The following is a 25,961-nucleotide window of genomic DNA, read 5'->3' as shown; positions in this document are numbered from 1 at the left end:
GAATACGTCAGAGAAAGGTGAGCCTGCAAGACTGGAAGAGGAAGAGAGAGGAAGTGAGAGGGAGAGGAGAAACGTGAGGATGACAAGAGAGAAAAGGGAGAGCGGGAGAGGGGAGGGAGCGATGGGGAGCAGTAGAAGCAGCTGGCACACAGCTGATGGCTCCTCAATCACTGTGTCTCCCCCCTCTGGTGGGAGGTCAGAGAAGCTGCCACCCCCCTCCTCCCGCCCTCCTCCTCTCTCCTTCTCTGTTCTTGGCTCTTCTTAGCGGTTATGTAATAAAACTGGAAGCGGGATGAAAGCAGGGGAGACGAGTATGGTGAGGGAGATTTATATCTATGTATCGGGGCAGAATGTGCTACTGAAGGACTATATGTATGCACGTTTTAGCACCTGAACGTTATGAATCACACCATTTTCCCTAAGTGCTGTGAAGACTTTTCGTTTTTGAATGCAGTTTCTTTAACATCCAAGCTGCCTTAGGTTTCAATTAATTTGGAATTTCAGCTTTCAAAGACTTAAACGTTATGTAAAGGGATAATTTGCTGTCTTTTATGGGGATGCCCAATCAGTTTTGATGGTTGATTGAAGAAATAATTTCCTCAGTGCTTGCTGCATTGACTGAGAAAAATTTGGCTGAATGTCAGAGTCAGCCGAAACTCTGTAAAATGTATCCTTGTCCGTAACATTCTCTGCTCGCATATTTTAGGATGCCATATTTGCTGTCGCAAACGTAGTGGGGTAGAAACTCTAAAGTGTGTCAGTAAGTTTAGCAAGGCGCTGACTTTACGAACTCACTTTCATCATTGGAAACAACAGTAAGGCCCAAAAATAAAAACATGCTAAAAAAAGCAAAGTAAAAAAATTATGATTATTTTAACATTTGATATCATATTTTAAAATGACGAAAAGATAGGGAAATCTGAAAAAAAAAACTACTTCTTAAGGCCTGTGATATTTTCAATTTGGCCCTTTTGGAGGTTGAATCACAGCTTTAAAGCCCCTGAAAACTTGGTTTTAAATCTGAAGGGTTTCTCTTTAACATTAAATAATAATGACTAAATAAACAACAATGAAAGTTTAGAAAGAAATGTCCTTAGTTATAATTTATTTAGAGCTTTGATTGACTGTGCTTGTAACATTTATAAGCAGACCACCACATATGTCATTCGAATGTAGCTAAACTAAAGATGTGTATGATATAAATATTGGGTTCATTTAAACAGACTGCAGATATCGTGACAACAGCGACAAAGGTGAGTCAAGGACAGAACATGGATTTGGAAGGTTCAGGCTCTAAACAGATGGATTAAGAATCACACAGGGAAGGAAACAGATTTGAAAGGTGCTGAAGGACGATTAAAAAATACACAAAAGAAAGAATAAATGCGCCGAGCAAGCGATGAGCGATGGAGCTGCTGGCGTGATTGTCACTGGATTTGGTCTCTTTCTGAATTCTGTTATTTGGAGAGGAAGAGAGAAAAACCCAAAATTAAACAGCAAGACGAACAGTGTGACAGAGGAGAAAAAAGAGAGGGATGAAAGCGATTGACTCTCAGTGTGTACATGGGAAGGCCATGAGGAAGAGCTTGATTCATCCACTATAATTACAATCTCCCACTGTTGGAGGGAAATATTACTTATCTCCTTCTCTGTTCTGGAACAAGTCTGCTCTTTCTCGCTGTCTTAACTTTCCCCAGAGCTCCATAACGCTCCCTCACAGAGTGCAGAGAGAAACAAATTCAAAGACTTGAAAGGCAAGCTGAGGGAAAACTTCTCTGTGCATTCCAGAAGGAAGTAATGTGAACATGGAAAGCAAACGCTCTCTCAGCCAGATGAGGGGGGGGGCTCATGAGGATGAGAAGGAGCGGCATGAAGAATACCAAACGAGGAGACGTGAAGATAGAGGAGGCACGGAGAAGAGACAGGCAGAGGAGGCTGCAGGGTAAAATGGGACAAAGATGAATGGACGCTGATGGAAAAGTATTGGTTTCACAGGACGGGGAGAACGACAGCAGGCGACCAGAGAGTTGAAAGGGAACAAATAAGGGAAGAAAAATGTAGAGCCGTATAAAAGAAAAAACCAGTGTGAGATAAGAGAAAGGTTGTTAATTCATGACAAGGGAGGGGGAAAGACAGAAAGCACCAGGGAAAGAGAGGAGGAGAGGAGACAGATGGACTGAAAGGAATACAGATAAAGGCTCGGAGGAATCCGTTATGGAGGGGGGAAGCCTGGGGGGGAGAGGGAGAAGTTAAATAACAGGAGAGGAAAAGGTAGTTGTCTTGTCATCACAGTCATCGACCACGAGGGAAATCAGGCGTGAAGCTCTTCTACAAGTCATTTAATCTACTATCGAGACCCACGCTCATTTTTTACCGCACAAAATGACAGTGTGTGAACGGAGAGAGGCTGTTTTGTTTGTCGCCAATGCAAATCAACTTGTTTGTATCAATTCAGGTGTCATTTCACTGATCACAGCGCAGGTGTATGTCTTGTTTCAAGATGTAGATGTTTTTTTAAATGAAGGGACTGTAATGCGATCAGGATGATTTTAGTTATTCTAATTGGTATGAACAAGGAATTTTTACCAAACACCATATTTATCATATATTAACTTAGCAAGCTAAGGTTTTTATTATTTTGGACGTTAATTATTTATAGAAATTATACATTTACCATGACTAAGGGCAAAAAGGGGCGACAGGTACGGTAAACGGTATTAATGCCGTACTCTTTTATTTATATTCATAGACATATCTACTTGTATTGAATCTTGATAGCCTTCTAATACAGATAATCTTGACAGGATCTTTGTCCCCATTTCATACTACATGCTCAAAATGAAGTATTATCAAACTCAAAGTGTGCATAGTAAATGATCTTTGGCTTTTTAAAGTTTAATTGGGAGTGGAGGTCAAAAGTCACACTTTGATTGATGTTAGTTGGCGACCATATTGCATTATTTCCCGTTGGTAATGTATGGCAAAATATAATATGTTCTCACTCTCAACTCTTCACGTACGGACTTGGTCAGGCTCGTTTGGAGTTAGATTTAGGAAAAATATAAACAATTAAGGTTAAAAGGGGTACGTTTGGTTCGTTACTTAAGGTGTGTATGTAAGTTAAGTATGGTATGTACGTCCAAAGTTAAGTTTGGTATGTTTATAAGTCAACCTTGACTTTAACTTTCACATGGGAAACCAACAGCGGATAGACCCATCCATCCACCCCTGATCCCTATGTGGACTTTGTCGCTCTGTATATAGCATATCCTGACTTCCTCCTTGTCTTCTGTCATAATTACATCGCCCATCAGAGGGAGCCCTGCACGTGGAAAACGGATGCTAGAGGCTTTTGTGGAGGCTGATTGGATGAGCTAGGAGGAAGAACAGTTTCGTTTTTTTGGTCCACACAATACACCATTATCATGCAGTATGGAATTGGGTCATGTCTACAACTGTAATTTTGAGGCTTTAGACAGGAATTTTGAATTTCAACTACTGCTTGTTTGAACTGCTGCATACAAAGTGGTGAAACTCCAGCGCTGAAAAGCTTCTGACTCTATTATTGACGATGATGATTCACTTTGTTCAGCTAGAGGATTGTGTGTTGGCTGATGCAATCACCACCCAGTTTACAGGACACTTTAAAAACAAAACAAAACAATAGAACTTGGTCTCACTAAGTCCAATAACTTTCTTTTGTTTAGCTTATTCGGAGAGTGAAAGACAATTCCGTTGTTAGAAGTCTAAGTTACGATCACACCACGATGCTTTCATCCAGTCAGGAAAGAGAACAGAGAACGGCTGGTCCCCGTCCAGAAGTTAAACTCTGTGTGACTTCTCCCAGATGACTATAATCCTCTTCTCATTCCAGCAGAGACCAACAGGGCTACACAATACAACCCTGCAGAGCGGCAGCCCAGTGTGCAGGCCTGCAGATGCCCTCTGCACAGCTTAACTCTGTTTCCTGCTATTGCTCCCCCCCCCCCCGCCCCCCCCTCTCCCTCCTCCTCTCTCTCATCCCCATCTCCACTCTCTCCTTGTTTATTTATTGTGTTGATGATCTCAAGCCTCAAATTGACTCGTGGGATTGATTTGGCACCACCCTCCTCCCTCCCCCTTCATTTCTCTCCCCTCTTCTCCCTCTCCCTCTCCCTCCCTCTGTCTCTCCCTCAAAAGACTTTTGATTAATCCAGCGACCTCCTCTGTGAGTTGCAGAGAAAAAAGGGAGTCTAACTGAAGGACGGAGAGGGAGAGAAAGATGAGGGAAAACGGGATCAAAAGAGTAGTGCTGTAACAAAAAGTACCGCGCTTCGAAGCCTCATTCATAACGTCGACGTTAGGATTTCTAGTTCAACATTCGAAAGCTGCGTGGCTGTCATTAGGTTTTTTGGGGCTCGTCAATTCTTTCAGTTTGAACCTGGTATTTCTGCCCAGTTGCAGATAAAGATTAGGCTACACTAACATTTTAGTATTATGCTTTTTGTCGAATTAGATAGTAGTGGCTTTGTAGGATGGTTTCCAACTTGTGCAGAGTGTCCAAAAGTCTTTGAAAGTTGAAGTATTAGGAAAAGATGGGTGTAATCATTTACAGACTTCACTGCAATATTCTGCTTCAATTTGTGTTTTTTAGTGTTAAGCCATTCAAAAACAACAATATCACTGCGGTCAAAAAACTGTTTGCTCTCCTCACACAAAGGAAGGCAGCCTATCGAGTTATATTCAGTAAAGAAATCTGATCTAATAGAAATATGACTGACTCATTTAACGGTGAATCAATTTATTCAAATTGAGAATTTTGTTCAAGGATTTGCACTGGGTTTTTTTAAGGGTAATGACGTCTGAAAATATGAAAACAGACATTCAAAACTTCATTCAAAAACCTCAGTAAAAGCCTTAAATGTTACCTAGCTAATAAAGCTAACATTAGCTTCATGGCTTGGTTTAAAGCAGTTTCTCCAGCTGAACCCTGTATGTGTGTCTCAACGTGCATCAGGTTATGTTGGGTCACCACCACCACCACCACCACAGCAAGGCTGCTGTGAGAGAGTGGAAGAAACAAGAGTGAAGGGAAGGAGAAGGGCACGAAGGAGGGAGTCGGTGTGCCGCTGCCCTGCTCTATTTGTCATCCCGGCCGTGGTCTTTGGTGACACCTTGTTCATTTGCGAAAGCGACTGTTTGAGATGCAGGGATCGATCGAGCAAATATAAGCAGAGCCCTGAAGAAAGAGAGGGGGGGGGGGGGAGCATGTGCAGTTTTCATTACCTGAACACACATCACTACCTGTACTGTGTTATGTGTCATTTATATTGAAGTGGTGGCCAGCGGATAAAGTAAATTCTGACAACGTTCACATTGGCGGTGAACATTAAATCTAACAACTTTCTTCCCTTTTAGCCCACATTTGTGTCTAAATAGAATCAACATTTTAAAGTTTTCCTCAAATGCTATGCATCCTGCCTGGAAAAAAAGGACAGATAAAGTTTGTTTAAATACTTCACTTCAACAAGGTTCAGGTTTGGTTTAGTTTAGTCATTATGGCCAGCATTGACTTTCTATCTCCATCTGATAACTTAACTTCCATCCATTATGTTGGCAGAATTTTTGATTTGAAATTGATTTGTTTAATAGCAGCTAATGGCTCCATGAATCTAAAACATGCTCCTGAGACTTCATTTTTCACCAGTATAACAGATCCGTCATTTTGACAACCCAGCTGTCACTTCATAATGCATTCTTGTAGTTTGTTAAATTAAAAAAAAAGCATATGCTGCATCACAGTGATGCTGGTTTGGGTATTTCTGACCAGAATTTAATTAAAAACCGATTGCAATGAACGCTTTATCTGCTAGTGACTTTAATAAGTTTTGCTAGCCAATTATTTATGATTTTATTATGTTGGAGTTGTGCAAACTTGCATGTGGAGCTTTCAAATGTACTTCATGGTCTTCATTGGCAGAAGTTTGACGAAGATCAAAACTTTTGCTATCAAGTTCAAGAATTATTAATAATTTCAAGCTTGACCCCACATGTTAAAGGAATAGATGAACATATCTGCTAATCCCTTTTCTTGCCGAGCATAATATACAAAGACTGATACCACTCTCGTGTCTCTGTATTAGCTTAGCATAAACAATTCAATCAGGCAAGGCAAGTTTATTTGTATATCATCTTTTAATAACAAGACATTTCAATACGACAGTGAAAAAGAGCTCCTCCATAAACCAACAGAAATCTGAAAACAACAAGTTGTGGCTTTATGGAAAGTTAGGTGCTGTAACAATTTCTTGTCGACCGTCAGCTAGCCTCACTAACCTCTTGGAGTTGTTGCTGGTTGCCTGGCAACCTCGCGGTAATAACAAGATTCCAAGAAGTCACCAAAGAAAGATAGTTACAGCACATTAGTCCCAGCTAATTATTGGCGATAACTAATAAGGATATTTCCCAAAATGTTGAAATATTCCTTTAAATATTTAAGTTATTGCTGTTTTTCTATAGCTGTGTTCTTCAGTCTTCAGAATCCTTCTCATTGCAGATCTAATTCAAATCCTTCAGGGACTAAAATTGTCCCGGTAGCGTTTGGTCATCATGACAATGTGACCACAGAGCAGCTGGCGTTTTGTCAGTATCACTCAACTCAGCATGTCACATCTTGTAAAGCACTTTTAGATGGCACATACACACACTAGAGGTCTGAGAGGGACACGTGTACACACACAGGCAAGCACAGAGACGTATTTGTACTTGCATGCATGGACAGAGAAGCAACCTAACAAATTGCATGCAGGCCAGCCCACTTCAGAAAACAGGTTCAAACACAGTGTGTGTGTGCTGCTCCAGTGGCTGGGTTGAAGTTAGTTTATATGGAGAGCTATGCACATAAAAAAAAAAATCCAAGGTTCCATAGAAAGGGGCTTCAGCAAACTGCATTACAAAGAGCTGTTCACTGTGTCGAGACAGAGGGAATGAATTCAAAGCAGGCTCGGGCGATGTCACTTTCTAATGTACTGAATTCTTAAAGCTCTCTGCTAAGCTATTCTCTCTCTATCCTTCTCTCTCTCCAGCAAGGGAGTACTGAGTCGGACCTCCGGTGTACCAGCAACCAGACTTTATACCCCTAAATCTACCTCTCCTAATCCTTCCCTGCCTGCCCCCCTCTCCCTCCTTTTTCACACACACTTTCCATCCACGCCTCTGACAGATATACTGTACAACAGGGAGAATGAAATAGGAGACAGATGGAAAGCAATTGTCTTTTTATGCCACGCGGAAGCACTGTGAGCGTTTAGGAGAAAGAATGATTGCTCTAACCCCAGTCCTCCCTTTCTGTTTTTTTTTTTCAGTGCAGTTCAACTTGATTCCTGTGGGGCTCAGGATAGTGGCCATCCAGAGCACCAAGACTGGACTCTACGTTGCCATGAACAGCGAGGGCTACCTCTACACTTCGGTACGGTCAGAACATTCAGTACAGTAATGCTCATGATGTGTAGTGAATAACTCCCAACAGAAAGGATGATGAAGTTGCTCCAATATTCTCCATTGTTCAAAATGTGTACCACTGGATGCCTGCATGACAATACAAACCAGATCACCATTTATAAATAGTACACTGTCCCCAGTCTGCATTCACAATATAAATGTGCAGTGTGTTATGATAATTCAAATTCATTCAAATTCAAATCCAACTAAGTTGTTTAGAAACACTATTAGCTTATTAGCATCTACTTTCCAGAGTGTACTGTATTTGGTTTTATACAAAAGTTATTCCAATTTGCAGTAAGTCACGTGACAAAAGTGACACTTCGAGAATCAAAAAAGATCTTGTTGCCTTCAAATGTTGAGTTTTTCTCTGCCGTTGTACAGCGTGGCTCTGATTTCTGATGCCTGGTTTGTCAAACTTAACATATTGGGTTGGTACTTTTACATCAGATTACCATTACAGCAGAGAATGCAAGTTGTGCTGGCTATCAGCAGGGACAGCATGGTAGTCCATATACGGTATATATTGTGGAATATATGGCTCAGTGTACATATTATTAATTTTTTTATAATAATATATAATAATAATATATATTTTTAACTCAACTCAGCCCAATCACTATATTTTTCTCAAGCTTCCAACCTCATCTGACCATCTTCCTCCTCTTTTTCTTTCTCTCTTTTTTGTCAATCTACTGTTTCCAAGGTCATATTGTTTTTATCCTGAAATTTTTTCAGTTTTAAATATTTTTTATTGTGATACTGAATGGAAACTCTAATCTTATTTTGTTAATTGCACCATGACATTTTTCTAGTAGGGATATATCCCCTTACTATAGTATAATGTTAGCAATTAAGTCACCTAATGAGCAGTCCATACTCCTAAGTATATGCAAGTATGCTATCTAAACACAAAGCGTCACATGACACAGGTTGAGAACCTGGTTCCCTTCTTCTCACACGTTGATGGACTGAGTGAGTGACATCTGAAGCTGCGGGTTATGTCTGCAGGCATCTGTGCATGAAACAGTTTCCCACTCGCGGTCACAGCAGCACTTGTAGGCTACAACTTGTGAAACAGCTCATACGGTGCTTCCAGAGAGTTGTTTCGCATTGATGTGCAGAAAGATGAGGCACGGATCTGAGAGGTAGATGGAAGAATAGACGAAGACACAGAGGGTGGATCGGAGTGCACACTTTCAGGATGCAGGGGAAAAGCTCTTTTTTTTTTCAGCCTGTCTCCTCTTGGCACACAGGCATAGTGTGTGAGATGTTGTTTGAAGTGCATCACTGCGCTCACTTCAAAGTCCATCTAACGCTGCCTGCATGCATACTGCCAGAGACGAGGAGATACAGGGTTTCTATCAGGTGGAACGATGGGAAATGAGCCTGGAAAGAACACACATACACTGATGTACACAAAGTGTGCTGCCGCTTTTACAGTATGTGAACATCATTCTGCACACTACTTAATGTCTGTCCTTAATTCTAGCAGCGTCTCACTTTGCCAAACACAAATTGCAGTTAGATATAGTTCAAGTCTTTAAAGTTCAAAGCCAGAAATCACATAACATGACTCAGAGTAGTTTGCAAGTCTGGCTTGAACTGAGATCTTGTTCCTGAGGTTTATGTAAGTTTTTTCATAAATGTACAATCTATAAGCCCCAATTTTAAATCTCTACCAGAAATTCCCTATATAAATAAATATACATGTATATGTATAACAACAACACAGCATCTCATAAACTTTTCTCTCATTTTGAAATATTTCAACCCGCAAATGACGGCCCGGCAGGAATTCACGTCTATTTGCGTCTTTCCATTGACCTTGTTCACAGAAAGTTCACTTTGCGTTCTCAGTGAACAATTCTTGAGAATAATCAGAAGGATTTCTTATGTATTCTTAAACATATTCCATGATTCTACTACTTTTGAATCTACTACTTTCTGTGTGTTACATTTTCATTTGTAATCAAAGACAAGCATTTGAAATGATTCATGTAAAATTGTATTTTACTTGAAAGTCATTAGTAAAGCCCGATATACAATATAGGAGCACCGTTTTGTTTATAGTTAATCTCCTGTATGCAAAATTATTAAAATACTTTTTATTACGAAAAGTCTCGAGTAGTGTAGTGTAGTATATTTAGAAGTAGCCTCAATCCATATTTTAACTATACTCTAACCCTAAAACCCAAACCCAGAACCAAACTTTCCCATAATGAGGCCCAGATAATGGTCCTTGTAAATGACTTTTTCAGGGCTCGGAACCCCCCTAGACAGTAAAAACCTCCACACACAGAATATAGAGGTTATACATACCCCGGCATTCTCCTGACAAAAGAAAGGTGACCCATTTTCACTAAGGGGAAAAAGGGAGAGAGAGAGAGAGATATGGGGGGGAAGGAGAAAAATGTTGGAGAAAATCCCTCTGAGATGAGAAAGGAGGGAGGACAAAGTAGAGGAGGAATCTCCCCCCCCCCTCACCTGGAACTTCCTGCTCTACTATTGTTCTGTGCTATTGTGAACACCATAGAGAGAGAGAGAGAGGTAGAGAAGAAGCAGAACAGAAATAGAGGAGGAAGGCATGTTTTGCGCTTGCTGCCCTCAGGGTCTGGAGAGAGGCAGTGCAGAGCCTTAACACCCTGTTATGCAACCGTTAGCATGTGCAGGAAACAAGGGCCCCGCGTCATCCCCCTGAAGGGTGAGGGAGATTTTAGCAAGCTGTCAAAGAAATAACCTCAATGATATATCTTTACTTGAACATGTAGAGATGTTCTGAAAATATTCTGGTGTCATTTTAGGTCAAGGGTACAATTTTTTTTTTTTTGCTATGTGTAGTGGAAACTGCACGTTGGGACTTTGGAAGGAAGGGTGAACTCTGTAGTTGTTGTTTAATTTCTTATGTGTGCTTTATTTAAAGATGTATACTTAGAGAGATGTTTAAGATAATGGCTTTAAGTTTGTGGGTTTTTTTTTGTGGTCTGCAATGTAATTCTACATATGTGAGCAACGAATCCGTGTTGAAATCAGCAATAGGAGAGGTTCCATTCACTTACATTATGAGGCATTCAGTCTCTGTTAAGTGAAAATGTGTGTTGGGGGGAGGTCAATTATATAGTTATCATGATGTGTTGGAATGAAATCTTGTGAAGTGTCGTTTTTGGTGAGATATTTGAATAAATCCAGTTATTTATTATTGTTTTCTCAGCAATATAAATAGATATTAGAGAGGGAATTATGACCTGTTTAACTTCCTACACTAGCTTTAATCATCTTATAATACATTAATTACATAATTAAAAGCACAAATTCCACAAGAATATATAGTTTTTCCTCAATAGAAATACAATGTTTTAATTCCTAATCATTTGAACTGTGTGTTTTCATGCACTTTGATGGTTAACACATCCATTCATTCATCAGTGCATCCCGACACTGACTTCAGAGCAGCTGCTATAACAACACAAATCCTCTACTTATTCTAATGGGTATCAGCTGCAAAAAAGCGTTATTGTGACTCTCTAAAAGTTATATTTGCTCCCTTTTTTCTTTTGTGTTGATCTGATCCCATCTGTAAATCAAAACCGTGATGTAATCCCTACAGAAGAGACAAAGAAAGGTGAGCGCAAAAATGTGACAACATAGTGTTTTTGTGCAAAAAAGCTTGCATGTCAAAGCAAAAGCACAGAAAATGATCACCTTATTCTGCAGCTCAACTCATTAGCGCTTTAGCTTCCTTCAGCTTATTGTTTTGGTTGAAGGCCTTCAGGTGACTCTCACAGCTCTTATCAGCTTGTTGCCAGATGCAGCAGGAAGCTCCTTTCAGCAAAAAGCTCTAAAGATACACACTGTACACTACATACCCAGCACAAAAGGCAGACAAACAAAGTTAGCAACTAGCTGGCAGATATAGTGAAGCATGTAGCAGCTATAGAGCCAAATATAAGCTTCAGGATTTGGTGGAAAGTAAAACGGAGCTAAATGGACAGTACATATTGGACTTAAATATTGTGTGTAATGTGTAAAACAGACTTTGCTAAAAACTTTACAGCTTGTTTCTGCTGCAAATAATGTGATAGTCCAGGTTTAAAGAAAGGTTTTCTTCACAGTAGGGCTGAGCAATCTGAAGATTTTAGATCATGATTGTTGAGCAACCGGGACCTCTTCTGAAGATAATACAACAAACCATTTTGAAACTTGGTATGGGCGATATCTTTAAAGGCCCAGTGTGTAAGATTTAGTGGCATCTAGTGGTGTGTTGCAGATTGCAACCAACTAAATTCCCATGGGCCTGTTTAATACCGGGTTTCAGAACGCATCCCTACCTTAAGATAATGTAAAACGCAAATATTTAAATGGTTATCAGTCTCATAGTTATGGTTTAGAAGGGGTCTGCTACACCTACTAGCAGGTTCTGAAGACTGTTATCATCTGTTTACATCATTTATCTCCATTAAGATCATAAGAATTATGACGAGAGCAATGGTGGAAGATAGGTGACGTAGTATGAGCAGCGACAAAAGCCCATGTAGGGAGGATGAGGCTGTGATGGATGGGTCAAACAAAATTAAAACAAAATGTGCAAAAAAATACTGTAAGAAACCATATGAAATAAATTGTGGATTATAGGTGAATGATTTGAACGTACCTTGACGATGCCAAATACTTGATTTCATAAAGTTTTCCTGAATATGTTGTTTAAAGTTCTAAAACAGGAGGCATTATGTTGCAAAGCAGCGGTATGAAAGTCATTCCTTGGCGACAAGTCTGACAGTTACAACCACATTTGCTCTCCGGCTCAAATCAAAGAGTATTATCCAACAGAAAAAAACAGGTAACCAAGGTGTTTCCTCTCACCTTTTTGTAGCAATAACAAAAGGCTCACCTTGGCTGCGGCAGTGTTCCAGTGGCTAGTCAGCATTAATCTTTCATGGGCTTCTGTGGCAGACGTGTTCCCTCTGCCTCCACACACACACACACACACACACACACACACACACACACACACATACATATACACACACACGCAGCACAGCAGATAATTACAACCCTTATTTAAAGGATTTGAAAATGAAGTACCCTCTCCCAGCTGTACATTTGCCAGTAATGGCTCAGAGGATAGAGGAAAGTAGTTTTCCAGCTTGGCCCTCTTAAGCCCCATCATTTATCTTTATTCATCAGTTGCATCATTCTCATTCAAAGCTCTTTGTTGTTATTTTTCTTTCTGTGTTATCTTCAGTAGTTTCTGTTTGTACTGTTCTTATCTATATTCTCTCCTCCTCTGCTGCCACAACTCATTTCCCCCTCGAGAATCACTGAAGTTCCATCTAATCACCTAATCTAATTGAATGATGTCAAGTTCTGTAAATATTTTTGGTGACCTCTATTCATCTTGCGAGATAATTAAACAACCTCGAAACACAGCGCGCACAGTAGCTTTTATGAAATGTGCTTGATCGTGTATTCCACTTTGAGAAATGATTCAGTAAATTTGGTCTCCAGGAAGAAAATAAGTGATTGAAGTCCCATAAGCAATTTTTTGGTTCAAGGTCACTGATGTCTATAGAGACATTTTATTTTCCCTGTTTACTCCATAGGGAGGTCAAAGGTCAGGGGGAGCTACAGGACAGCAGGCCTGGATCTTCTGGAGGTTTTGTTTCTCGCGCAATGACACAAGGGTCCATTAGAAATGTAGTTTTTAGGCTTCCATGTAAGTAAGGACCTGAAAGACAAGACATGAAGAAGTTAAAGGGCACGTATTTTAGGAAGGATCCGTCAACTCCTCCCATGGGAAACACCCAAAACCTGTGCAAAAAGATTAGAACAATTCAAGAATTAAGAATTAAATACACAGCAAATATCTCCGTACTCCGTGCACAGTGGTGTTTTCCCCTGCAAACACACGGCATGCATTATTGATCACATGCAAGCACGGTAAATCCCAAACGCCCCTCTTTTGCTACGTTTAACCAGACAACAAACTCAAACCTCCAGACAGCTTTAACTCAGCTGCAGTGAAAGCAGCTCGTGCTAGGACAAGGGGAAAAGTAAACGGGACTTACTTAACTGAAGAGTGTTGATTCACCTACCTCAGTGAAGCAGTAGGCAACCAAACATGCCCGTTTAACCCTGAGAGATATTCAAGGATTCACCCAAGCAACAGGTTGGTGCTTCCTGGAGAACTCAGAGGAGATGAGGAAAGAAAACAGCAAAGTAATCTACTGTAGAGAAGAAAAAAAAAACACACTTCTAACTCCTTAATCTCTTTGTGGATTTCTTACTTGGTAAATACAAAAAGGGAGTGAGAGCTAAATGATGTGGCGAACGTCCTTTTGTCCTTACACGAGCCTCTTGTTTCGGGGGAGGATAAAACAAGATGATAATAGAAAGGAGACGGGGAGCAGAGGAGGAGTGAGTCACCGCACAGCATCGGTTATTCTGCATATACATTAGAATGTGTAGGATGGAAATGGACATTTGGTTAGAATGGGACATGTTAAGCTGCCTCCCTGTGTGTGTATGAGGGGGGCAATTTGATGGACAAGACAGGCTTTAATGTTAACCTCTAATAATAACAAACAGGGCTGATGGTAGTCGCTTGTCTTGAGAGGACGGAGATGGAAAGAGAGAGGGGGGGGGAGAGCGGCAGAGGATGCTGGGATTGAGGGAGAAAGAGAAGGATGGCCTGACAGACCCGGACTCATAGTGAGTCGTCCCCCCCCACCACCACCACCACCACCACCCGTTCTCACTTGTACAGCTTTTACTCGCCTGTCAGTCTGTCTTGCTCCCTCTCCGGCCATTTGTGTCTGTTTGGCCTCTCTGGTGGTTTGTCTCTTCCTCTCCTCTCCACCATAACTACTTTCCCCCCCATCTTGCTTTCTGTCACGGCGCAAACCTCTTTTTATTCTGAATATATATCCCTGTCTCGCTGTGTCCCTTATCTGCTGGCCTTGTCCTAGCTCTGTCCTCTACCTCTCTGGTCTCCTTTCCTTTCGCTCGCTTTGTCCTCTGCCTCCTCGTCCTGAAACCTTTCCCCCCTTTCTATCAGCCCGCCCCTCTTACATTTTTATTCCCCCGCCTCTTTATTTCTCCATTCCATTAACTGCACTCTGTACATTTTGGTTGATGATTTTCATTAGTCTCTATTCTAGGACATAATCCATTTCTGAGGATAATTTGAAGTGTCAGTGATGTAGTAAAATACGTTTCTGTGACAGCATGTTCCTTTTGACAGAGATGACGCATCACCCCAGTTACCAATCAAGTAGAATGTCGTCCATTCTAAAGGGACAGGTCACACCCAAATCAAAAATATGTATTCTTCCTCTTACCTGTAGTGCCATTTATCAATCTAGACTGCTTTGTTGTGAGTAATCGGCCGTAGAGATGTCTGCCTCTTCTCAAATATAATTGGACTATATGGAACTTGACTTCTGGTACACAATTCTTCTTTCCACCAAAGTTCCTACATTAAACCCAGCACAATAAGGTCTGTAGATTGTCTTCTGGAAAGAAACATTGCTGTTGAGTTTTTCAAATGTATTGCATTTGCCCGGTGAGCACCACAAGCCAAGTGCCATATAGTCCCATTATAGTCAAGAGAAGGCAGACATCTCTCCGGCTGGTAGCTCCAAAACTACTGCCTGGATCAGTTCATTAGTTTGTGTAATTGTTTGACTTTGGTGTTTAAATGGGTTCACCAAAGACACACAATAGTACAAACAAATTAACCAATTGAGCCAATGGTAGACCAGAAACTTCCATGTTCTGCTTGGTGCGATTAGATTTTTTGTCAAACCAGCAAGGTGGCTTTGAAGAGAGCATCGATGGATATAGTGGCTTTAGTTCCCCGTCGAAAGGGCTACATTTAATGTACACTTAACACTTAAACACAAAGTGTGTGAAATAAGTTTTGCTGCTGTCCCGTCCACAGAAGTACAATGCTTTTCCTCCGTGCTGATACTCCCGTATTTCTAAACTGGCATTAACATTCAGGAACAGAAACTTTTTCAGTGCAGCACTGTATAGTCCAGCTGTAGGAGGCCAGATGGGCTGTGTGTATCCATCTGTCTTTACACATCCCCAACGGTACACACCTCTTCATCATTCCCTCACACCACCTCTGCAGTACCTTTATTCATCTGGTCACCGTTCATTTTTTCATTCCCCACCTTCTGCCTTTCATTTCATCATGTCTGACGACCTACAAATCTCCAATCACTAAAGAGCAAATAAAATTTTTCCATTTTGTCTCCAGGAAGTCAGCAACAATAAATTGGTCTATGAAAGGTCTTGATATTAATACAGGGATAAGGACCAGGTCTATGCAATAGCTGCACCATGCTCCTGGAGCATCAGGGCACTCTGGAGGAGCTCAGCAGAGGTTAATGGTGGGGGGAAACTCCCTGTCATGGCTCCATTGTCTGAGGCGCTGGGACCCGTTTACCTGTGGGCACCTCCTGAAAATTGCTTTTTGATAAAAATAGTGCTCAGCTGTGGACCTGGCCCACTTTATTAGCCGTGTGCTCTGGAAAAGCCTCCTGGGTAGAGGGACGGCAGTGGGAGGGAGGAGGGATGTGTGGAGGCGGGTTGTGGGGATGGGGCTGGGGGTCGGCGTGTTTTTTTTTTAGATGTTGCCCAAGGCACACAAACGCAGCTTAAAAAACGTGAAATTTTACACACACACACACACACACACACACACACACACATACACACACACACACACGCTCCCCTGTGCAATTTAGCCACCCTCCACATCCCCACAAACACACATGTGCAGCCAGGTATAAACAATCTGACAGAGGCAGGCAGACATAATTGGGCCGGACTCCGATACCCGGGACCAGCTCTGGCCAGACAGCACGCAGTTAACAGGGGAAAGTTGGGCAAAGTAAAACTTAACTCTGCAGGATGACATTGTGGATCTGCACTCAGAGGATAAACAAACACATCTCCACTTACTGAGGATCATTGGTGGGGTGGAGGGGAGGCAGAAATAAAACCCATTTTCTGCCCTTTTTTCTCACGTCAATTCAGGAGAGAGACAAACCTAGCCACAGCAGGTGTATCCAGAGTATTTTGGGATGGCTGAGGAGACATGCACGCTTTTGTTAAGAGTTGTTCAAAATCAGAATGAGCTTTTATTCCCAGATCACCATGAATACGTTCAAGCAAAACGCAGGACTTCAAAGGTGTTCTGATAAAGTGTCTGTGATCACGTTAGATAAAAGACAGATCCAGGCTCCTCTTCTGTGGTTTTGGTTTAAGTTTAAATGACGGAGTTGTTAAGAATGAGAAAACATTGGTTTTGGGTTGAACTTGAAATGACTACATAATTGAGGTTAGAGGATGTTTGTCATCATGGTTTAACCCTCGGTTAAAGTTTGGAAATGATCGCGGTCATGCTTAAAAAACATTAGTTGCTTAGTTGACCCATTCATCTAAGCCAACCTCCACCCTTCGCTGACGATGTAACGACATCACCTTGAGCTACAAATAAGAACAGTTCACCAACCGAGAGCAATAGGATGTCGTATTTTTTCAGGCCAACCCAGAAGTTAGCAGCCCACTGGTTCCATCTATCTGTGGCAAGCAAACGTTTATGACACTTACACGTTTTACTCTTTACTCTTTAATCTCACAAATGAGCACCTCTTTTACAATTTTTTAAGGTTTGATGCAATCATAAGAAGAAAAAAGCTAACGAACTACACCACGGTCACATGACTTCATGTCACCACCACGAAGCTAAAGGCGGAGAAGTGTTCAGCCTGATGACGTTTTGTAGTCTCATTTAGCCACTTGTTAGCAACTACCTTTCTTAACACACATAAAGGCTTCAAAATTCTGTGTTATTTATTGATGTATTTTATATTGTAGAACAAATGATGAAAATCTCTTAAGCTTTTGTTAACCACAGACCTTAATTAGGGCACTTAACCAAAAACCCATTGACTCCGAAACAAGGGAACCGGAAGTGACAAAATGCTGACTCATTTCTGTGTTTTACGACTCATTCCTGTAGCATTATATAGAAAGCTGTCTTGACGGTGCTGACCTTTGTGAAAATGGAGAGCTAAAGAATTGAGTACACTAAAATTCTTTTTCATTTTCAATGATTCGTTTGGGTTGTTATACGTGTTACACCATGCGCTTACTGAAGCCTCGTCTGTCAAGATGTATAAACTGCTTCTTTAAAAGATGAACGGTTTATGAAGATAGTTATGAGACAGGAGTTAATGGGACAAATATGCGTTTTGAATAAACCTTGTGAACTTATTGTCCCATTAGCAGCAGAGCAGATACGCTAACTGTTAACAAGCCCCGACAGCTTTTTGTCCTCGTCAATAAAAGTTTTTATGGGAAGGAAATGTCAGGGGGGAGGGTCCACAGTGAGGGCAGAGAAAATAGAAGGAAGCCCAGGATGCGTTTGTTACTGAATAGTACTAGCAAGGTCCAGCTGGTTACAGCAGTAACGGTAGTTAACGACTTCTGCAAGTACTCCCTACCTCACCAAGACTTTCAGGTCAAATATTTCCCTCATCACCTTCCTCCTCCATTCATCAATCTACCGGTTCTCCCATATTTCTTGTTTGCGTGTTGTTCAGTCTCTCTCCATCTTCTGTGGCCTCGTCTAAGCTCTTCACTGGGGACTCCTTTGGAGAGGCACCGGCCGCTAAATAGGGAACACTTCTGCTCACTTGAGCAACCTCAGAGAGGAGAGGAAGAGGGAGGGTGGGGCCAGAGGAACAAGGGGAGGGAGTGATGAGAAAGTAAGGAAAGAGGAACAGGCAAAGGGAGATGTGGGGCATCATGAAGGATGAGGAAGTGGAGGAGGAAAAGATGACATGAGAGAGGATATCATATCCACCTTAAAATCCTGCTGCTACGTCCAGAGCCAACACATTAGCCCTGTACTGCATTATGATCAGTACTAACAACCCATAAAGACACAGGGCTTCAAGTACACCCCATTACTGTTCATTTGTATTTCCTATCAGTGAAGTTGTTCCATATTAATTTCCTGCTGTGCCATTTAGTTTGCCATATTTTACGAAGCCAGTTATTTGGGTTGGGATGATCTTTGGTGATACAGAAAGTTAGCACATCCATCATCACACTGTGTTCTGTAACAGCGAGCAGTTATGTTCTCAGTGGACATTGGCAGAGAGAAGGTGTGTGCGTACGGGGATGGTCCCTTGAAGATATTTAGTTCACTGGTTTCCCTGCAGAGCTATTGTAGACTAAGAGTAGGTCACAGGATTGATGCAGGGCTGAAGATGTAGTTGGAGAAGTTAACTTAAGAAAACAGACATTCCAAAAATCACGCTCTTTGAAGACAAACTTTTTCTATCTGTGCCCCATGTTCACTCTCTTTTGGTTCTGTTTGGCTCTTCCCCAAACTGTATCTGCTACATGCTCCACTATATTCACCAGTTCAGTTGCAGCATGCAAAACCAAAATAATGAACTGAAACATGCTATAAAGCTCTGTAGAGCTGATTGGACCTGCAGAGTCTTAGCAGTGCACGCTTCAGGGACCGCCTCAGCTCGTACTTTAAGTGCACGTTCATGAGTTACGTTGGTTTTGTGCACGTAATATAGGTTACTACTGGTCATGCCAATGTTATAAAATGTTTCCCTAATCATGTTGAAAGAAAGTATTGGAAGAAATATACCGGCTAGCTAACATTAGCTAACTGTTAACACGCTAACCTTCTTTTTTTAAAACCTCGTACTTAATAACGTTAACTGCTTAACCCAAATTTTAAATCATAAGACCCTCACCTCACCATTTTGTCATCAAATTTAAAATGAATTCTCACCTTATCGTTTGCTGTTCAATTTACAATAGGAGTGTGTGTGTGTGTGTGTGTGTGTGTGTGTGTGTGTGTGTGTGTGTGTGTGTGTGTGTGTGTGTGTGTGTGAGAGAGTGGGAGGTTAGTAAAATCTGTGTGATTGGACAATAATGTTTGTTAAGATTAGGTTAAAAACTTTTAAGTTGCAGTCTTACTAATCACCCAAAAAGTTATAAGACAACTTGATGTCAAACTCAAACCGGCTGAAGTAATTGGGGAGCTACACTGGGTACCTTTAAGTTCAGCTTAATGCTTTTCCAGTCAACTCTAACCCAGGTAAATATGTTAAAAAATTCATAATATGTAAATTTATCAAATTGAACTTGGAAAAATGGTAAACTGTGAGCACAAGATATAAAAGTAACAGCAGGTTTGGGCTGTATGTCTTATGATAAGTTCTGACCATTTCATTCTGAACATTCCCCCACTCACTCACACACACACACACACACACACACACACACACACACACACACACACACACACACACACACACACACACACACACACACACACACACACACACACACACACACACACACACACACACACACACCTGACAGGTGGCGAACTGGCAATTAGTCAGTTCCTTCAACAAAGCTTTCAACAAAGTCTTCTTACAGTATGACCTGAGAGGACCGACCACACACACACACACACACACACACACACACACACACACACACACACACACACACACACACACACACACACACACACACACACACACACACACCTCCTCTGACCTCCCTCACCTGCCCATCGAATCAGAAACCGCTTGTCTGTCTTTCTTTGAGTCAGCACTATTGTTTCCTTTCCTCTGCTCTCCTTCCTTTTTCTCCCTCTTTTGCACTCTGAACGACCCCCCCACACACACACCCACCCACACACACACACTTCCTCCGCTAAGCACAAGCGTGCAGCCATTCGCGGCCTTGAGGAAAGAGATGGGGAGAAATGTGAAGGATGGAGGAAGACGGAGAGAAAGAGGGGGGCGAGGAAAAGAGAGGAGTAGAGAAGGAGAGATGAAAATGAAGTGTAGAAGTAAGGCAAGTTATCGCTGGTTCGCTTTGGAAAATCCCCAAACGCACAGCGAGGGTCTGGCAGTCAAGGTGAGAATCAGAGGACATCCCCCCCTCCCTCTCTGCTTCTTCCCCCTTGGTAACCCGCCTGCACCCTCTCCAGCTGTTCTCATTACAGTGTGTGTGTGTGTGTGTCTGCTTTTTCCCCTCCACTCATCTGTCTGCGTGTGTGTTCGTGTCACAGGGCTGTTTCATGATTGCGTCTTGTTCATTCGCCCTTTGGTGTGTATGATATCTCCAACATTTGAGTGTACATATGTGTTTTTGGATGTTTTTTTACCCTTTCCATTGTGTATGAGTGTGTGTGAGATGCCATTTAGTGTGTATGTGTGTCTTCTGCATACAGCATCAGCCCTGGTCGAGCTCCAGCGCTCCTCAGGGCGTCCCTGTAAATGCCAGAATGTTGGCACCGACGAGGACCCCTCTCCGTCTGAACTGCTAAAACTTTGTTCTCTTCGCTGTCGGTCAGCAACTCATAGACACTCATGGGAGTTCACAAGAGCACTGGGAGGCCGAGAGGTGGAACTCAGACAGAGAAAAGACCTTTAAAGGTTGTTGTGAGGTCTGTTTGATTCATGGCGAGCTGGGAGAACTGTCAGATCATTCAAAAATCACTGTTCCCACGGGAGGAATGTGCCATTTTATGAGTCCAATTTGGAACATATGTTGTCTTACTTTTCTAGCCTAGACACTGTGTGTATCTACATAAAATATTGTGTTTTAAGCTCGAAATCACTAGGTGATGCTCTCTCTGCTAGCTGTTACAGACCATGCAGACTATCAAGTTCAAAACAACTTGAGGTTCAAAGTGGTTTAGTAGCTAAAAAAACAAATATTTCCATCATGAGTTGGTGGAGAGCAAAGCATCTTGGCTTAAAAATTGAGTTTATCCTGAACCTTGGAATAACACGACGAGTAAGAAGCTCCTATGAATGTAAAATAAATAGATTTTATCTGCCAATGTGATCTCATCAATAATAAGTGACAATTAAAGGCATTTTAAAATAACATTAGCAATTCAAGACATTTTTGTCCTTATCTCTAGAAATATAATAATCCATGAAAATGTTTTGGGGGGGAAACATTTTTATTTAATCCAGCAACATTACTGTTATGTCTATTTGACTAAAATGGTCTTAAAGGAACAACCCCTTATATGACTGCAGACTTAAGGTTCACCAAACTTCTAAACTGATTTGGAGCCTGCTGCTCCCAAAATGATCACACACACAACAGCTACATTGAAGGGATCAATGTTTTCTGATGCTGTCAAAGGTTTGTTAATATGTCATTACTCTAAACAGCCATACATTTACAGATATAATCAATTCTGATCATTACATCAAATTATAGCTGTAACATTTTGATTCATAAAACAGTAATAGAGCCTTTAAAATGAGCTTGATATGATCTACAGTCTTCTGCCCATCTTGTCATTTTTTAACAGCGTGCTCTCCCATAGTAAGGCAGCAGACTCGCACACAGCTGCAGTGAAAATGACACCTCCCTTTTTTCAGAGTGAAGCATCCTTTGTCTGTGAAAGCTTCCTAAAGGCACCGCTTACAAGTTGTGGTGCAAGTCAACCAGAAAAATGTTGCTTTTCAAACTGGTGTTACTATTGGACCTGACAGAGTTGCTTTGAATGACAGAGGTTGTTTTTCACTTAACGGTCGTAGATGTTGATGTTTTTTTTTTAAACACTCGAGCTGGCTAGGTTAGCCACCCGAGAATACAATACTGCCTCTGAAATGGAAGTTTTGATGTAGACAGCTGCTGAGTTTTCTTCCCTAAGTGCTGAGTGATGGTTTCTACAAAGCATTCCAAAGAGCAGTGCTGAGGATAACACTATAGAGAATGCCAGCGGGGCCACATGTTGTGCATTAATTAATAGATGATAATTACTCCTATCTTCAGACGATTCTTTTTGCACGCTCCTGTGATGCTTCCTCAGCTGTTTGTCCTCAATTAAAGTTGTTTTTCTGCTCATTTGCTCAGATAATAATCGCTGTGGCTGGTAAACACGCTTTTGTAGGGCTAACCTTGCTCTGTGGGCTTCAAGTGCTGATTTATGTACTTCTGACAAGAGTTGCATCTGCGGGTACATATTTCATCGTTCACTTTATTTCTCTGTTGTCCTCAGCCAAAACCCAGCATTCCCATTGCTTCATATTTGGCTTGTAGTTTTATTAACCAATAATTAACCACAAAGAAACGCTCACAGCTGTAGCATAACGTCGTATTGCAGTATTATTGACTCATCTCTGATCTTCTCAATGTATAGTTGTGATAGAAAACGCTTTACATATAATTGCATCACACACTTCTTGGGGGCCATTTTAACTGTTTTCCTGATTTCTGTCACCAACTGATCCATTCTGCAGTAACATAAAAAAAAAGTGTTTTTTGGATGAAAGAAAACAGCTCTCAATTCACGATCGGTCCGATATATTTTTTACAACCCCAGCTCCCTCTTACAAAAAAATATTCCCCGCAGGATATTTAAATGACAGTTTCTTTTTTTATTGGATTGTGAAATGAAGAGACAGGAGGGACAGGACAGAGACAGGGAGGCTGAAGATGTGATCTGACAGACCGGTCAGACTGTTGACTCACTTGAAGTTGTGTAGCAAACTTAATAACTACATGACCCTCATCACCATGCAAACAAATACATTGCTTGTAAATATGAAACAAGAGGGAATTTGATATGAAACACACTTTTTTTTTAACAGATATTTGGCTTAAAACAAGATATACCTGAACACTTAACAACAGGACTCTGGACTTTTAGTATTTTGAGTTGATATCTTCCACATGCCTAAATATTAAGATGCTTCATATTGAGCACGATGGAGCGAAAAGTATTTTGTTTAAGTTTTAGCAATTTTTGCAGCAAAGGTCCCCGGATGTTACAATTTCATGGTTTCATAACCATTTCACAGGCTGCATCATATTCTATAAACTCCTGACTTGTTTTGTATGTAACGTCTTAACGGCCTTAATGACTAATAACCAATATTTGTGGAGTATAAAGTAGCATGGAATGGAAATAGTAAAGTAAAGTACTTATACCTCGGTATTGTCCTTAAGAGTGTTTTTTGTTTATGTACTCTGTTTGTGCTACATTCCACCATTGCATGCAAACTATTCAGCTCCAAAATTACACATGAATAACATTCAAGTATTTAGCTTTTTAAAAATATTACATTTATTTGAAAATAACAATAATACATAGCCATGAATCATTTCTGTAAATTAACTTGGCCATATCAACAAATGACTAAAAGAGGCAAAGTCCCCACATGAGACCTTTTTTTGGAAAAGATAGGTAGGGAAGTCAACAACCAGATACAAATCATTTTTTATCCTGTTTAACACGCGTATGCACATAAGATTTTTGTCATTTTTAAAGATAATTGTACAAGTGGTAGTAGCGTTTAGTTTTGTGTGGAACTTCTCAGTGAACTACATCTCTTTTCTTGCACAACGTACGTCACCAACTGAGTTATTTTCTACTCACAAATGTAACGTTATCTTACCTTATGTGTTTTATCCAGCAGCTACTGGTCTTTTTTATCAGCTGTTAAGCTAAAGAACCAGCAGACCTGTTGTTTGAGTACGAAAAACACAGACATCGTATCTTCAGTGAGAGACACATCACATACACAACTTTTGGGTGGGTAGTCTTTCTAATAACGTATTCTCACAGTTTTACGACAAACTGCGACAAAATGAACTTTTTCATTAAAAATTTAAAACATAATTTGTGTAATTCAGTGCACATTTCAAACAAGTTTGTCTTTCCCTATTGACTACCATAGATGTTGTTTTTTTTCACCTATATGCATATTTGGTGAAAGGTGCATCATGATTTGTGGACTTGAAATACATTACATTACATTACATTACAGTCATTTAGCAGACGCTTTTATCCAAAGCGACTTACAGTCAGTAGTATATTACATATCATTCACCCATTCACACACTGATGACAGGCTACCATGCAAGGTGCCACCATCAGACTCTACCTAACATTCATGCAACATCCAGTCCACACCGATGGCAAGCCTTCGGGAGCAACTTAGGGTTAAGTGTCTTGCCCAAGGACACATCGACTGCCGAAGCCGGGTATCGAACCACCGACCCTCTGATTGGAGAACTACCTTGCTCTCCACTACGCCACAGCCGCTATCAAAGATTAGCGATTGGACTTGACTTTGAACTTGTTGATCTGGACCAACTTCATCTCATCTCGATTCCTCATATTTTGTCGCTTGGTCAGATGCCCCCGGTGTCAATGGATGGGGAAGTTTTGCATTAGCACATGGTTCGTTGTGAAATGGTGGCGGTAAAGTTTAGAAAACAGAAACACGTGGTATGGTTTAGATAAAAAACATCATAGTTTGGCTAAAAAATGATTATGCTTGTAACGGCATATGGCTCAGTGATGTAGCGTCACGTGACATAACGTCAAAATCACTCACCTTTTGGTTCCACATGGGTCACTACTCTGTTTGTTTTTACTTTTACATCCACCTCCAAACCTCCAGCTCTGTGTGGACTTCTCTGCTCTAAATACTGGTTTTCATTGGAGGTAGTTGCGTCTCATACAGACGCTGAGACTGCCTTGTGTGTGTCAATACACCAAAGTCCACTGCCCAGGCGTCGGTATTTGCCGCCTTGGGAGTGAGACCATGCTGTCCTGACTGCGGACTTCCCAGTCCTAAATCGGGACTTGACTCAGGATTTAGTACATTACATTACATTACATTACAGTCATTTAGCAGACGCTTTTATCCAAAGCGACTTACAATCAGTAGTATATTATATATCATTCACCCATTCACACACTGATGACAGGCTACCATGCAAGGTGCCACCATCAGACTCTAACTAACATTCATGCAACATCCAGTCCACACCGATGGCAAGCCTTCAGGAGCAACTTGGGGTTAAGTGTCTTGCCCAAGGACACATCGACTGCCGAAGCCGGGTATCGAACCACCGACCCTCTGATTGGAGAGCTACCTTGCTCTCCACTACGCCACAGCCGCCCCGTAATACACACATTGTCCCACCTTTAATGTATCAGCCTAAATATGTACGTCTGATCCAGCATAAACATTGACACTGGCCAACAGAAGCCCATTTAGCTTGAATGAGGCCCATCCATCCTCCATTTGTTGCCAGTACAACTGCAACAGAAAGCCGGTATTGATCAGGTTTATCTGCTGACACATGTAACTGCCAACACCATTTACTGAAAGCTGTTAAAAAAAACACATATCCTTTATTGCCCTTGTCATGTACAGTAGAAAGACACATGTGAGCAAACACACGGGTCCTCTCACATGTGTTCTCTGTCGGGGCTGTGAAATACATTTGTCCTCTGGAATGAAACTTAAACCCCCTGGATTAACCTGTAGTCTTCCGATCGCGGCTTGTAAGTCGTTTAAGTGTGGCGTCGTGTGGCCAATCAAAAGCCTAATCCCTGTTTTTTTCTGGACTAATGCCTATTGACTTTTCACAGAGGT

General features: G+C 41.2%; 1 protein-coding gene across 1 annotated transcript in view; it reads left to right on the top strand.

The window, feature by feature from the left end:
- The window catches only part of fgf11a (fibroblast growth factor 11a), a 79,552-nt gene that overhangs the window by 47,773 nt on the left and 5,818 nt on the right, over nucleotides 1-25,961 (top strand). Inside the window, exon 3 of the mRNA XM_054601445.1 lies at nucleotides 7,344-7,447. Coding sequence (XP_054457420.1) covers nucleotides 7,344-7,447 — 104 coding nt within the window. The remainder of the gene's footprint in view (nucleotides 1-7,343; nucleotides 7,448-25,961) is intronic.

The sequence above is a fragment of the Anoplopoma fimbria genome, chromosome 7, assembly GCF_027596085.1.
Source record: "Anoplopoma fimbria isolate UVic2021 breed Golden Eagle Sablefish chromosome 7, Afim_UVic_2022, whole genome shotgun sequence".
NCBI classification, from domain to species: domain Eukaryota; kingdom Metazoa; phylum Chordata; class Actinopteri; order Perciformes; family Anoplopomatidae; genus Anoplopoma; species Anoplopoma fimbria.
The sequence above is the reverse complement of the archived record's forward strand: the minus strand, read 5'-3'. Positions and strand labels throughout refer to the sequence as shown.